A 13,023-nucleotide genomic window follows, 5' to 3' on the forward strand; every position below is an offset into this window, starting at 1 on the left:
ATAGTGAGCAGGGTAGATGGATTAGCCACACTAAATTCCCCCATTGCGTGCGGGTGAGATGGTTTAGCCACACTAAATTGCCCCATTGCGTGCGGGTGAAATGGATTAGCCACACTAAATTGCCCCATTGCGTGCGGGTGAGATGGATTAGCCACACTAAATTGCCCCATAGTGTGCGGGGTAGATGGATTAGCCACACTAAAATGTCCCATAGTGTGCATGGTAGGTGGATTAGCCACACTAAATTGCTCCATAGTGTGCGGGGTAGGTGGATTAGCCACACTAAATTGTCCCATAGTGTGCAGGTTAGATGGACTAGCCACACTAAATTGCCCTATAGAGTGCAGGGGAGATGGATTAGCCACATTACATTGCCCCATAGTGTGCAGGGTAGGTGGATTATTCACACTTAATTGCCCCATGGTGTGCAGTATAGATGGATAAAGCACACTAAATTGTCCATTTGTGTGCGGGGTAGGTGGATTAGCCACACTAAATTGCAACATAGTGTGCAGGGTAGATGGATTAGCCACACTAAAATGTCCCATAGTGTGCAGGGTAGGTGGATTAGCCACACTAAATTGCCCCATAGTGTGTGGGGTAGATGGATTAGCAATACGAAATTGCCCCATAGTGTGATGGATTAGCCACACTAAATTGCCCCATAGTGTGCGGGGTCAATGGATTAGCCACACTAAATTCCCCCATAGTGTGCACGGTAGATGGATTAGCCACCAAGGAGCAGGAGAATCGACATTTCGGCCTGAGCCCTTCTTCAGCTCTTTCTCCTAGACCGATTAGCCACACTAAATTGCTCCATAGTGAGCAGGGTAGATGGATTCGCCACACTAAATTGTCCCATAGTGTGCGGGGTAGGTGGATTAGCCACACTAAATTGTCCCATAGTGTGCAGTGTAGATGGATTCGCCACACTAAATTGTCCCATAGTGTGCACGGTAGATGGATTAGCCACACTAAATTGTCCCATAGTGTGCGGGTAGATGGATTAGCCACACTAAGTTGTCCCATAGTGTATGGGGTAGTTTGATTAGCCACAATTAATTGTCCCATAGTGTGCAGTGTAGGTGGATTAGCCACACTAAATTGTCCCATAGTGTACAGGGTAGATGGATTAGCCACACTAAATTGTCCCATAGTGTGCGGGTAGCTGGATTAGCCACACTAAGTTGTCCCATAGTGTATGAGGTAGGTTGATTAGCCACAATTAATTGTCCCATAGTGTGCAGTGTAGATGGATTAGCCACACTAAATTGTCCCATAGTGTGCAGGGGAGATGGATTAGTCACACTAAATTGCCCCATAGTGTGCGGGGTAGATGGATTAGCCACTCTAAAATGTCCCATAGTGTGCATGGTAGGTGGATTAGCCACACTAAATTGCTCCATAGTGTGCGGGGTAGGTGGATTAGCCACACTAAATTGTCCCATAGTGTGCAGGTTAGATGGACTAGCCACACTAAATTGCCCTATAGAGTGCAGGGTAGGTGGATTAGCCACATTACATTGCCCCATAGTGTGCGGGGGAGATGGATTAGCCACACTAAATTGCCCCACAGTGTGCGGGGGAGATGGATTAGCCATACTAAAATGTCCCATAGTGTGCAGGGTAGGTGGATTATTCACATTTAATTGCCCCATGGTGTGCAGTATAGATGGATAAAGCACACTAAATTGTCCATTTGTGTGCGGGGTAGGTGGATTAGCCACACTAAATTGCAACATAGTGTGCAGGGTAGATGGATTAGCCACACTAAAATGTCCCATAGTGTGCAGGGTAGGTGGATTAGCCACACTAAATTGCCCCATAGTGTGTGGGGTAGATGGATTAGCAATACGAAATTGCCCCATAGTGTGATGGATTAGCCACACTAAATTGCCCCATAGTGTGCGGGGTCAATGGATTAGCCACACTAAATTCCCCCATAGTGTGCACGGTAGGTGGATTAGCCACCAAGGAGCAGGAGAATCGACATTTCGGCCTGAGCCCTTCTTCAGCTCTGATCTCCAGCATCCGCAGTCCTCACTTTCTCCTAAATCGATTAGCCACACTAAATTGCTCCATAGTGAGCAGGGTAGATGGATTCGCCACACTAAATTGTCCCATAGTGTGCGGGGTAGGTGGATTAGCCACACTAAATTGTCCCATAGTGTGCAGTGTAGATGGATTCGCCACACTAAATTGTCCCATAGTGTGCACGGTAGATGGATTAGCCACACTAAATTGTCCCATAGTGTGCACGGTAGATGGATTAGCCACACTAAATTGTCCCATAGTGTGCGGGTAGATGGATTAGCCACACTAAGTTGTCCCATAGTGTATGGGGTAGGTTGATTAGCCACAATTAATTGTCCCATAGTGTGCAGTGTAGGTGGATTAGCCACACTAAATTGTCCCATAGTGTACAGGGTAGATGGATTAGCCACACTAAATTGTCCCATAGTGTGCACGGTAGATGGATTAGCCACACTAAATTGTCCCATAGTGTGCGGGTAGATGGATTAGCCACACTAAATTGTCCCATAGTGTGCGGGTAGATGGATTAGCCACACTAAGTTGTCCCATAGTGTATGGGGTAGGTTGATTAGCCACAATTAATTGTCCCATAGTGTGCAGTGTAGGTGGATTAGCCACACTAAATTGTCCCATAGTGTACAGGGTAGATGGATTAGCCACACTAAATTGTCCCATAGTGTGCGGGTAGGTGGATTAGCCACACTAAGTTGTCCCATAGTGTATGGGGTAGGTTGATTAGCCACAATTAATTGTCCCATAGTGTGCAGTGTAGGTGGATTAGCCACACTAAATTGTCCCATAGTGTGCAGGGTAGGTGGAGGGTCTGTGTGGACGTGATGGGCGAAATGGCCTCTTCTTGTACTGTAGGGATTCTGTCCTCTGTGAGGCAGAGCAGCGAACTCCTGCCAAAGAGGCTGACATCCTATTTGCCAATGGACACCATGGAATGAGATTATTATACGGGAAGCGCTTTGCAATGTCCTGAGGATGTGAATCAAAGGTGCTGCATAAATGCAAGATCTTCGACAGAATCGGTTCAGGAATAACCACCCTCTCTTTCTCTTCTATCTTAGACGGGCCGAATAGATCCCCTATACCCGAAGGTCTGCGGTCACCAGGGCAACGTGCTGGACATTAAATGGAACCCGTTCGTGGACAATATTTTAGCGTCTTGTTCAGAGGACACCTCAGTGAGTGCTGCCATCAACGGTTTTACAGTCACAAAGCCGAGCTTTTCAAAGTCAATAATTCATACCGGAGGAACTCAATTTAAACCAGACATGAATGGCAACTCCTCAATCTGAGGAGTACGGGCAGGAACTGCCTCAGTGTTGGTCCCACACCCGCACAGAGCTCACGCTGCTCTGCCTATGGACCACAGACAGCACCACTATGAGCACAACTGAGGGAGCAGGCACTCTGAAACGGTCCGTGCTGAGGGAGTGCTGCACTGTCAGAGGGTCAGTGTTGAGGGAGTGCTGCACTATGAGAGGGTCAGTGCTGAGGGACTGCTGCACAGTAGGAGGGTCAGTGCTGAGGGAGCATCACACTGTTGGATGGTCAGTGCTGAGGGAGTGCCGCACTGTTGGAGGGTCAGTGCTGAGGGAGTGCTGCACTGCCGGAGGGTCGATACTGAGGGAGTGCCGCACTGTCAAGGGTCAGTGCTGAGGGAATGCTGTACTCTGGGAGGGTCAGTTCCGAGGGAGTGCTGTACTGTCGGAGGGTCAGTGCTGAGGGAGTGCCGCACTTTTCGAGGGTCAGTGCTGAGGGAGTGCCGCACTGTTGGAGGGTCAGTGCTGAGGGAGTGCTGCACTGTCAAGGGTCAGTGCTGAGGGAGCACCACACTCTGGGAGGGTCAGTACTGAGGGAGTGCCGCACTGTCAGAGGGTCCCTGCTGAGGGAGTGCCGCACTATCGGAGGGTCGGTGCTGAGCGAGTGCTGCATTGTTGGAGGGTTGGTGCTGAGGGAGTGCTGCACTGTCAGAGGGTCCCTGCTGAGGGAGTGCCGCACTGTCGGAGGGTCGGTGCTGAGGGAGTGCCGCACTGTCGGACGGTCGGTGCTGAGGGAGTGCCACACTGTCAAGGATCAGTGCTGAGGGAGTGCTGCACTCTGGGAGGATCAGTATTGAGAGAGTGCCACACTGTCAGAGGGTCAGTCCTGATGGGGTGCCACGCTGTCAAGGGTCTGAGGGACTGCTGCACTCTGGGATGGTCAGTACTGAGGGAGTGCTGCACTCTGGCAGGGTCATTGCTGAGGGAGCATCGCACTCTGGGAGGGTCAGTACTGAGGGGGTGCTGCACCGTCAATGGCCAGTGCTGAGAGAGTGTCGCACTCTGGGAGGGTCCGTGCTGAGGGAGTGCGGCATTGTCGGAGGATCAGTGCGGAGGGAGCGCCGCACTGTCAGAGGGGCAGTGCTGAGGGAGTGCCGCACTGTCAGAGGGGCAGTGCTGAGGAAGTGCCGCACTGTCAGAGGATTGGTGCTGAGGGAGCACTGCACTGTCGGATGGTCAGTGCTGAGGGAGTGCTGCACTGTGGGAGGGCCGGTACTGAGGGAGTGCTGCACTGTCAGAGGGTCCCTGCTGAGGGAGTGCCGCCCTGTCGGAGGGTTGGTGCTGATGAAGCGCTCCACTGTGGGAGGGTCAGTGCTGAGGGAGCATCGCACTGTGGGAGGGCCGGTACTGAGGGAGTGTTGCACTGTCAGAGGGTCGGTGCTGAGGGAGCATTGCACTGTCGGATGGTCAGTGCTGAGGGAGTGTTGCACTGTAGGAGGGTCAGTGCTGAGGGAGTGCAGCACTGTTGGAGGGTCAGTGCTAAGGGAGCATCGCACTGTCGGATGGTCAGTGCTGAGGGAGTGCTGCACTGTCAGAGGGTCAGTGCTGAGGCAGCACCGCGCTGTCAGAGGTTCAGTGCTGAGGCAGCACCGCACTGTCGGAGGATCAGTGCTGAGGGAGTGTTGCACTATAGGAGGATCAGTACTGAGGGAGCGCCGCACTGTCGGAGGGTCAGTACTGAGGGAGCGCCGCACTGTCGTATGGTCAGTGCTGAGGGAGCGCTGGACTATTAGAGGGTCAGTGCTGAGGCAGCACTGCATTGTCGGAGGGTCAGTGCTGAGGCAGCACCGCACTGTCGGAGGGTCAGTGCTGAAGGAGTGCTCTGTGACATTTGAGACATGAATTTTCTGAGCAGATGGTGGGAATGCCTACCCTCTCAGCTACACAGTTTGATGAAGGGGCAGGGAATCCCCTCCCACCTCAGCTCCACCTCTACCCCCATCCTTCCTCAATAAACACCAAACAAATCGATCACGAGGTGAACATCAGCTCGATGTGGCACAATCTGATTGTTCCTGCTGTCAATCTCCATTCGGTTTTTATCCAACATTCCGCAAGAAACAGGCAATTCCTTGAGGAATGAACGGAGTTGGACGATTTACAAATCAGTCATTAATGTTTTTGTGTTTAAGAATTCTGGTGTCAGCAAAGAGTTTGCAGATCAATTACAAAGTGAGATTTCAAGCCGTGGGGTTTACTTGCTGCTTTACAATCATTCACAGCAAGAAAATCCAAACTTGTTTTTGTCCCATTTTCCTGTCATTGCAAGGCTCCTGAGACTCTTGTTGGAATTACTGGATAATACATTGTACTGGATCTTCCCTTTCTGAAGGGTTTGAATTGCCTGCACTCTGTTTGGCTTAATTTGACAAATGGAAGCCTTGTCTTTAATTATCCACTGACCTAGTTTTCAAACCTCACAGTGCATTAGATAAAGAGGTTCCTAATCACCTTCCTCTCCGTCTCTCACAATAAAAAAATTCATGTTCAGCTCCCTGGCATTCTGTCATATCTCAGTGTGCCCTAAGCAAAGCTCTGGAAGTGGGGGATGGGTTCACTGCTGTTAGTTTGTGGAGTGGGTGATTCATTGTCAAATTGTAAACTGTGTAAAAACAATGACTGCAGATGCTGGGAACCAGATTGTGGATTAGTGGTGCTGGAAAAGCACAGCAGTTCAGGCAGCATCCGAGGAGCAGTAAAATCTCTGGATTAGTGGTGCTGGTGCTTGTTCTGTTGTCAACTGAGAGATGGGAAGGACTGCAGATGCTGGAAGCCAGAGTCTATGGATATGGGGCTAGAAGTTCACAACCGGTCGGACAGCATCCAAGGAGCAGGAAAGTCAACGTTTCTGGCTGAAACCCTTCCTCAGGACTACACTGTGTCCCAGCAGTGTTAGTCTGAGCAGGTCACTGTTTCAGGAGTAAAAATATTCAGGGGGAAGCTGGGGACGGAGACGGGAGAGAAATCACTGACCTTGGTGTTTCTCTTGTTTCTGTGTCTCTACTTCCCTTCCCCCTCCACCCCCCCCACCCCATCTGTAACCGTCTCCCTCACACCCATCAGAATTGGAAACAGTTGTCCATGTGATTTTACTTTCTGGGGGGTATCTTGTGCCTTTCAGTGGCTCCTTTCTCATTTGCACTCGCTCGTTTATTCCATGGTGGGGGCATGTTGTAACAACAGCTCCCGAATTTGTGTTGCCGTATGGGATACTTAGACAGACTCAGCAGCAGAATGAGAATAATTCACCAATATCCTGGAGAATGATCAGGCTGGAATAACCTGAGCCACAGCACACAGTGAAAGTGTTGATTAAACTCCCAGTTTGCACAATCACGGGCATACGATAGGAATAACAGAGATTTGTCCAAAATACTTGACACACTTCAGCATGCAAATGGCCATCGCCCTAAAGGAACCTTCCACAATCACTGAGGTCATAGTTGATGCAGTTCCCTCTCACACGCACAATGCTGGCAGTTCCTACTCTAGTCACGGTGTCTCTAATCTTGATCTCCAAGTAAATACAACAATTGACAATGTTCATTGCAATAGCGCCCCTGCACACTCCACCTCCAGCTGGTATTCAGATTTAAGCTGTAGGTGTCACATGCATGGTTTTCGGTAATTTTCAGTTTTCCCAGCTCCAAAAAAGCTGACTCTTCATTTGTTGGCAGTTTTAAAACCGTTCTGACTCATCTGCAGCCTCTGTGTCTTCATATAGCATCTTACAGTCCCCCCTCCCTCTCCCACTGCTGTCTTCCACCCTGCCTACTCTCTCTCTTCCTCTCACCCCATCCATCCCTTCCAGCCTCAATCTCTTTACCCCAGTCATTGCAGCCTCCTGCTCTCCCATACAAGATCGCTTTCTCTCTCACACTCTCTCCTGCAGTGCTCTATCTCAAGCTCTCACTCTCCCCCTCCATACATATTCTTCCCCTCCCCACACTCTCTCCCCTGTGCTGTCTACTTCTCTCTCTGACCCTCCCCACACACTACCTCCCCCACCCCACTCTTTCTCCCCCCTCCCCACTCTCTCTCTCCGCCCCACCCTACTCCCTCTCTCCCCCTCCCCACACACACTCTCTCCCCCTGCACACGCTCTCTCCCCTCCCCCCACAGACTCTGTCCCCCACCCCACTGTCTCTCTGTCCTCACACACTCTGTCGCCCCCACACCCCACTCTCTCTCCCCCTCCCCACACACTCTCTCTCCCCCACACACTCTCCCTCTCCCCTCCCCCACCCCCACCCCCACTCTGACTCTCCCGTACCCAGTCTCCCTCCTCGGGGCCCCCCTTCAGTCTGGGGTTGGTTCTGTCCTGTATTTGCTGCGGACTAAGACTCCAGTCAGTCAGGGTTGTCTTTGCTCGTTGTTGGTCAGACATGAGGATGTGTGAGGCCTTCCACAGCTGACTGGACACACGAGGGACCCCCTGCTTGCCTGGGAATCCAGACTTTTCAGAGAAGAGGGGTGGGGTGCGGCAAAGGAGAGGGATGGAGGAAAACTGAAAGCAATGTTTAGCCCCAGCACCTCACCTCATGTCATGTCATGTCATGTCTGGGGTTACGAGGGTCACAAGAAGCAGCTTATTGAAGGGTCAGTAATGAGGGAGGGGAGAGGTAGGAGCTTTTGAAAGGATTGGAGGAAACCATTTTTCACCCGGGGGGTGAGGGTTGGGGAAAGATGTGTGTGGGGGAGTCTGGGAGGTGAATTGAGGCAGTACTGTGATAAACACAGAGTGTCATAACACTCAAGGCTGGGCCTAGTGTGGGAAAGTGGGACCAGTGTAGATTTATAGTAGACTCAATGGATTGATGGGCATTTTCTGTATCATTCTCTGATTCTAAATAAATGTAACATCTGATAAAAACCCTAACAGCACTGGATGGGGAGGGGTGTTTCTGATGAGTCCAAAACTAGGAGTTTACGATTTAGGGGTATGGGGTTGACTGAGCTGAGGGGAAAATGTCTTCCCCCAGAGAGTGGGGAGCTTCTGGAAGTGTCTCCTACAGAAAGTGGTCGAGACCAAAAACATTGAATGTTTTCAAGAAGGAGATGGATATCGGTCTGAGGGAATGGGGAGGAAATGGAAGCGTTAGGGGTGACAGAGTTGGATGATCAGCCGTGATCATATAGAACCACGGAACAGGTTTGGAAGGGCTGAATGGCCACTCTTGCTCCTAGTTTATGCCCCTCTCCAAAGGGCTATTGAAAATGGAGCACTTGAAGGTTGTGGGAAGTCCTCAGACCATTGTGAAATAATCTAATTATTGTATTCAATAGGAACAGTGGGATCAGTAGGTAAGTACATTTCAGTTCATCTCCCCACTCCCCCTCAATCGCTTCAGAGTTGCTAAGGTGATGGATTCAAGCCATTTGCCCCCACATGGGGCATTTACACTTCAGTGTAAGTGACTGAATTTATTCCTAGGGTCTTTGTAACTTGACCTCTCATCCTCAATGGCTGTGTGTTGTTTGACAGCCTTGCTTTATTTTTATATCTGGAATATCTCTTGAACAATCAGTAAGAGGTTTCCAAGGGAGTAAAATCAGACACGGCCAGTTTTTCCTAAAGCCCCTGTGAACTTCTGTGAGAATCCAGGAGATTGATTCTCCAGTTTCTGGTGAGTCTGGGCCGACCCTGGGGTGTGTTGATATTTTAGATTCTAGATGAAGTATTTACAGTGACTTGTATGAAGTTCAAGGGTCCCTGTATTTAAGAAAGGATACACTGGCATTGGAGGCATTTCAACAAGATTTAGCCAACAGATTCCTGGGATGAAGGGATTGGCTTTATCAAGAGCAACTAAACAACTTTGGCCTTTGTTCATTAGAGTTTGGAAGAATGAGGGGTGATCTTATTGAGACACTGAGGAGCTTGGACAGGGAAGATGGTGAGAAGGTGTTTCCATCAATGGGGAACATAGTCACCAAATGAGGGGGCACTGAGGTAAAGTTGAGATGTATCAGAATTTCTTCTCTCAGAGAATAGTGGAGGTCTGGAATTCTCTATCCATGAGTGTTGTGGGGGCTAGATTGCTGAAAAAGGAGGTAGATTTGTGAAATATCGGGGAGCTGATGGCTATGAGGAGTTGGCATTGAAGGAGAGCTGAGTATTGGGACCCATCAGCCATGATCTTTTGGAATGGTGGGGCAGGATTCAGGGGAACCCCTGAGAACGTTTGGGTTGTGAAGAACGCTCACCAGATTTGAATAGTTAGCACTGTTCCTCCCTCTACAGATCCTGCTGAGATTTATTTTGTATTACCAGCATCTTCGGTATTTCACTTACGTTCGAAGGTCAAATGTCCTTCTCCTGCTCCTATATTATATGTCCTTAACAGGTGTCCCAAATTTGAAGGTCAGAGAGTCATTGGGACATAGAAGTCCATTCAGCCCATTGAACTCATACCATCTCTTTTCAGAGTAATCCAATCGATTCTCTTGTCTCTTCCCTCGTTCTGTCCCCTTGATCTTGCAAGTTGATCTCCCAGATGCTCCCAACCAGTTTCCTTTTGAAATCATTGACTGTCTCCTCATCCAACACTTTCACAAGCAGCCCATCCCAGATTGTTAGCACTTGTGGAATAGGATCAGTGTAAAAGCAAGCCATTTGGCCCATTGAGTCCACATGCACCCTCTGAAGGGCATCCCACCCAGACCTATACATCTATCCCTGTAACCCTGCATTCCCCATGGCTCACCCACCTAGCCTGAACATCCCTGGACACTATGGGCATTTTCCCATGACCAATCCATCCTAACCTGAACATCCCTGGACACTGTGGGCAATTTCCCATGACCAATCCATCCTAATCTGCACAGCTTTGTGGGAGAAACTGGAGCACCCGGAGCAAACCCACACAGACAGTCGTCCGAGGCTGGAATCGAACCTTGGACCCTGGTTATGTGAGGCAGCAGTGCTAACTACTGAGCCACCGTGCCACTCATAACATTAAAAAAAATTATTCCTCACTTCTGACAGGCTCTTTTGTGCATAGTCCTAACCTTGTGTGTCCCCCAGCTACCCCGATGCTCAGCCCAATAGTTAACAGGGACAATTTTCTGTGCTTTGTCGAGGATTGGAGAGGGGGAAACAGATAGGATGAAGAAGGTGAAATCCAGAACTCGGAACCCTGGCAACTGAAGGTACGTCCACCAACAATGGAATTGTAGATGAGGCAGAAATTGGAGCAGTGCAGAAATCTCGGAGAATTTAAAAATGGGGCATGGAAGGGATGATAGGGTAGAGACAAGCCCAGAGTGAATGTCAAGGAGCATTTATTAAAGGTTTGGAAATTTGCCATGGTGAGCTTTTATGTGGAAGGAAGGATGAGACTTAAATCTATGATGCTTTAAAATAAAATTGCCAGCTATTGCAACAGGAAGCTAGTAGAGTGGGCCATCAGATGGGTCACAGGTCTATGTTGTAGTATGGGGTCCCACCAGTTTAACCACATTATAACATTATCCTGACACAGGGTGGTTACTGAAATACGAGCTGCTGGTGTGAGAACCTTTCCTTGGGTTTCACTGCCCTTAGGGAACGATGCCATTTCTGATTCATCTCAAGGATGGACCCACTTTGATTCTTCGCTTTCCATTTTTAATTGAAATATTTGCGTGCTTGGCCTGAAATGATTTATTTTGTTGTTTGAAGGTGAGATTATGGGAGATTCCTGATGGTGGGCTGAAACGGAACATGACAGAAGCTGTTCTCGAACTATATGGACACAGTCGACGAGTTGGCCTTATTGAGTGGCACCCCACAACCAATAACATCTTGTTCAGCGCAGGTTATGATTACAAGGTAAAGAGGGCCAGGAGTTCTCTCTCTCTCCCCTTCTCTGTCTGTCTGTCTGTCTCTCTGTCTCTATCTCTCTCTGTCTCTCTCTCTCTCTCTCTCTCTCTCTCGGTGTCTCTCTTTCTCTCTCTGTATCTCCCTCTATCTGTCTGTCTGTCTCTCTCTCTCTTCCTTTCTCTCTGTGTGTCTCATTCTCTCTCTCTCTTTCTCTCCCCCCCACCATCTCTCTTTCTGTCTCTCTCCCTAACTCTCTCTTCCTTTCTCTCTCTGTCTCACTTTCTCTCTGTTTCTCTCTGTCTCTGTCTCTTTCTGTCTGTCTGTCTGTCTCTCTCTGTCTCTCCTTCTGTCTGTCTCTCTCTATGTCTCTCTCTCCCTATGTCACTCACTCTTCCTTTCTTTCTCTCTCTCTCTCTCTCTCCTTCTCACTGATGTTGTGTGTCACATTGGTGACTGAAAGTTGTACAGACGGAGTGCTGCACTGTCAAAAGAGCTGTCTTTCAGATGAGATGTTAAACAGAAGCCGTGTTTGCTCACTCAGTTGGAAATGAAAGATTCTGTGGCATTATTTGAAGAGAAGGGTATTTCTCCCTGTGCCTGAGGCAATGGTTATCCCTCATCAAATATCAGAGAAATCAGACTGTGCTCATTTATCGCTTTGCACTTTGTGGGAGCTCTGTGTTCAAATGGGTTGCCATGTGCCCCGCATTTCGGCGGGAGGTCCACTTTAAAACTGCACCTTTGGTTGTAAAGCATTCTGGGACCCCCATGTTGCAAAATGCGCTATATAAATGTGGGCCATTCTTGCACCAAAGGCTTATCACATCCTCCAGGTCACAGAGTGCTTTACCACCAATGGATTATGAATGAGGAAATGTCTCTGTGGAGTGCGATCGCCAGCCCCTTGGGGAGGAGGTGGCCGTGGGAGTTTTGCCTCAAATCTCTCTGGTATCAGACATTGTTTGTAGGTCACCATACCCACTCCACAATTAAATCAGGGACTTACTGGAGACTCTGACGGTAGTTCTGGGAGACAAAAGCACTAGCAAGATGAGAAACTGTGCATGGATCCCATCACAAATGAAAGCAGGCCATGGAGGAGGGTAAACATTTGTTCTGAGGCTCAGGGATTTAACCCAAATGTAGAGTGTCGTCTGCAGACTGGCACCATGTGAGTCTCCTGTGGTGTTTTATTCTGTAATGTGTGTTGGACATTTTGATTGGCATTTGTGGAACCAATTTACATCCCAACTTGGCACAATAGCTGATGGGTGTTGTCAATGGAAATGAGAAGTAGGGGATGATCTCCCAATGTTGGCACATTGCGGGGCCACAGTAGAGGCAGCTTTCCTCTGATCTCAACCATTCTTGACATGACACCAAAGGGTTTGACATCGTGTTAGATTAAAAAAAATCCTTCTTTTGCCCAGACAGCTCTTACTTGGAGCACGCAAACCTCACAACATCTGTAAAATAAACCCAGGAAAAAGCAAGGTACAATCTTTACACGTTCAAACAGCCACCAGGGAGGGCTGGTGTGGCACTGTACAAAAAAGATAAGAGTCAGTCGCTAATTCTAAAATTATAACCGATACTGAAAGTGTCTCACAATGATGACAGATAAATACATTCAGAAGTCTGAGGGAAATCACAGCTGGAAGCAACACGATTAGAAAGGAACTTGTAATTTGTGTTTGCAAACTCATTATATTCAGGCACTGCATTCATTTGTCTACATGACAGAGTTGATGACACACAGCTCAAAATGTAACTGTGTTACAGAGTCCTACAGCATGGAAACAGACCCTTCGGCCCAACTAGTCCATGCCGACCATAATCCCAAACTAAACTAGC

At 48.9% G+C, this 13,023-nt stretch overlaps 1 protein-coding gene across 2 annotated transcripts in view; it reads left to right on the forward strand.

The window, feature by feature from the left end:
- Positions 1 to 13,023, forward strand: part of coro2ba (coronin, actin binding protein, 2Ba) — a 206,533-nt gene that overhangs the window by 151,937 nt on the left and 41,573 nt on the right. For both annotated transcript variants that reach the window (XM_087981465.1, XM_087981466.1), the window contains exons 3-4: positions 3,108 to 3,224; positions 11,029 to 11,178. In XM_087981465.1, the coding sequence (XP_087837591.1) occupies positions 3,108 to 3,224; positions 11,029 to 11,178 (267 nt within the window). The remainder of the gene's footprint in view (positions 1 to 3,107; positions 3,225 to 11,028; positions 11,179 to 13,023) is intronic.

Source organism: Chiloscyllium plagiosum, unplaced genomic scaffold (genome assembly GCF_037043375.1).
Source record: "Chiloscyllium plagiosum isolate Xiang-an unplaced genomic scaffold, Cpla_swu_hap1 HiC_scaffold_39, whole genome shotgun sequence".
NCBI lineage: Eukaryota > Metazoa > Chordata > Chondrichthyes > Orectolobiformes > Hemiscylliidae > Chiloscyllium > Chiloscyllium plagiosum.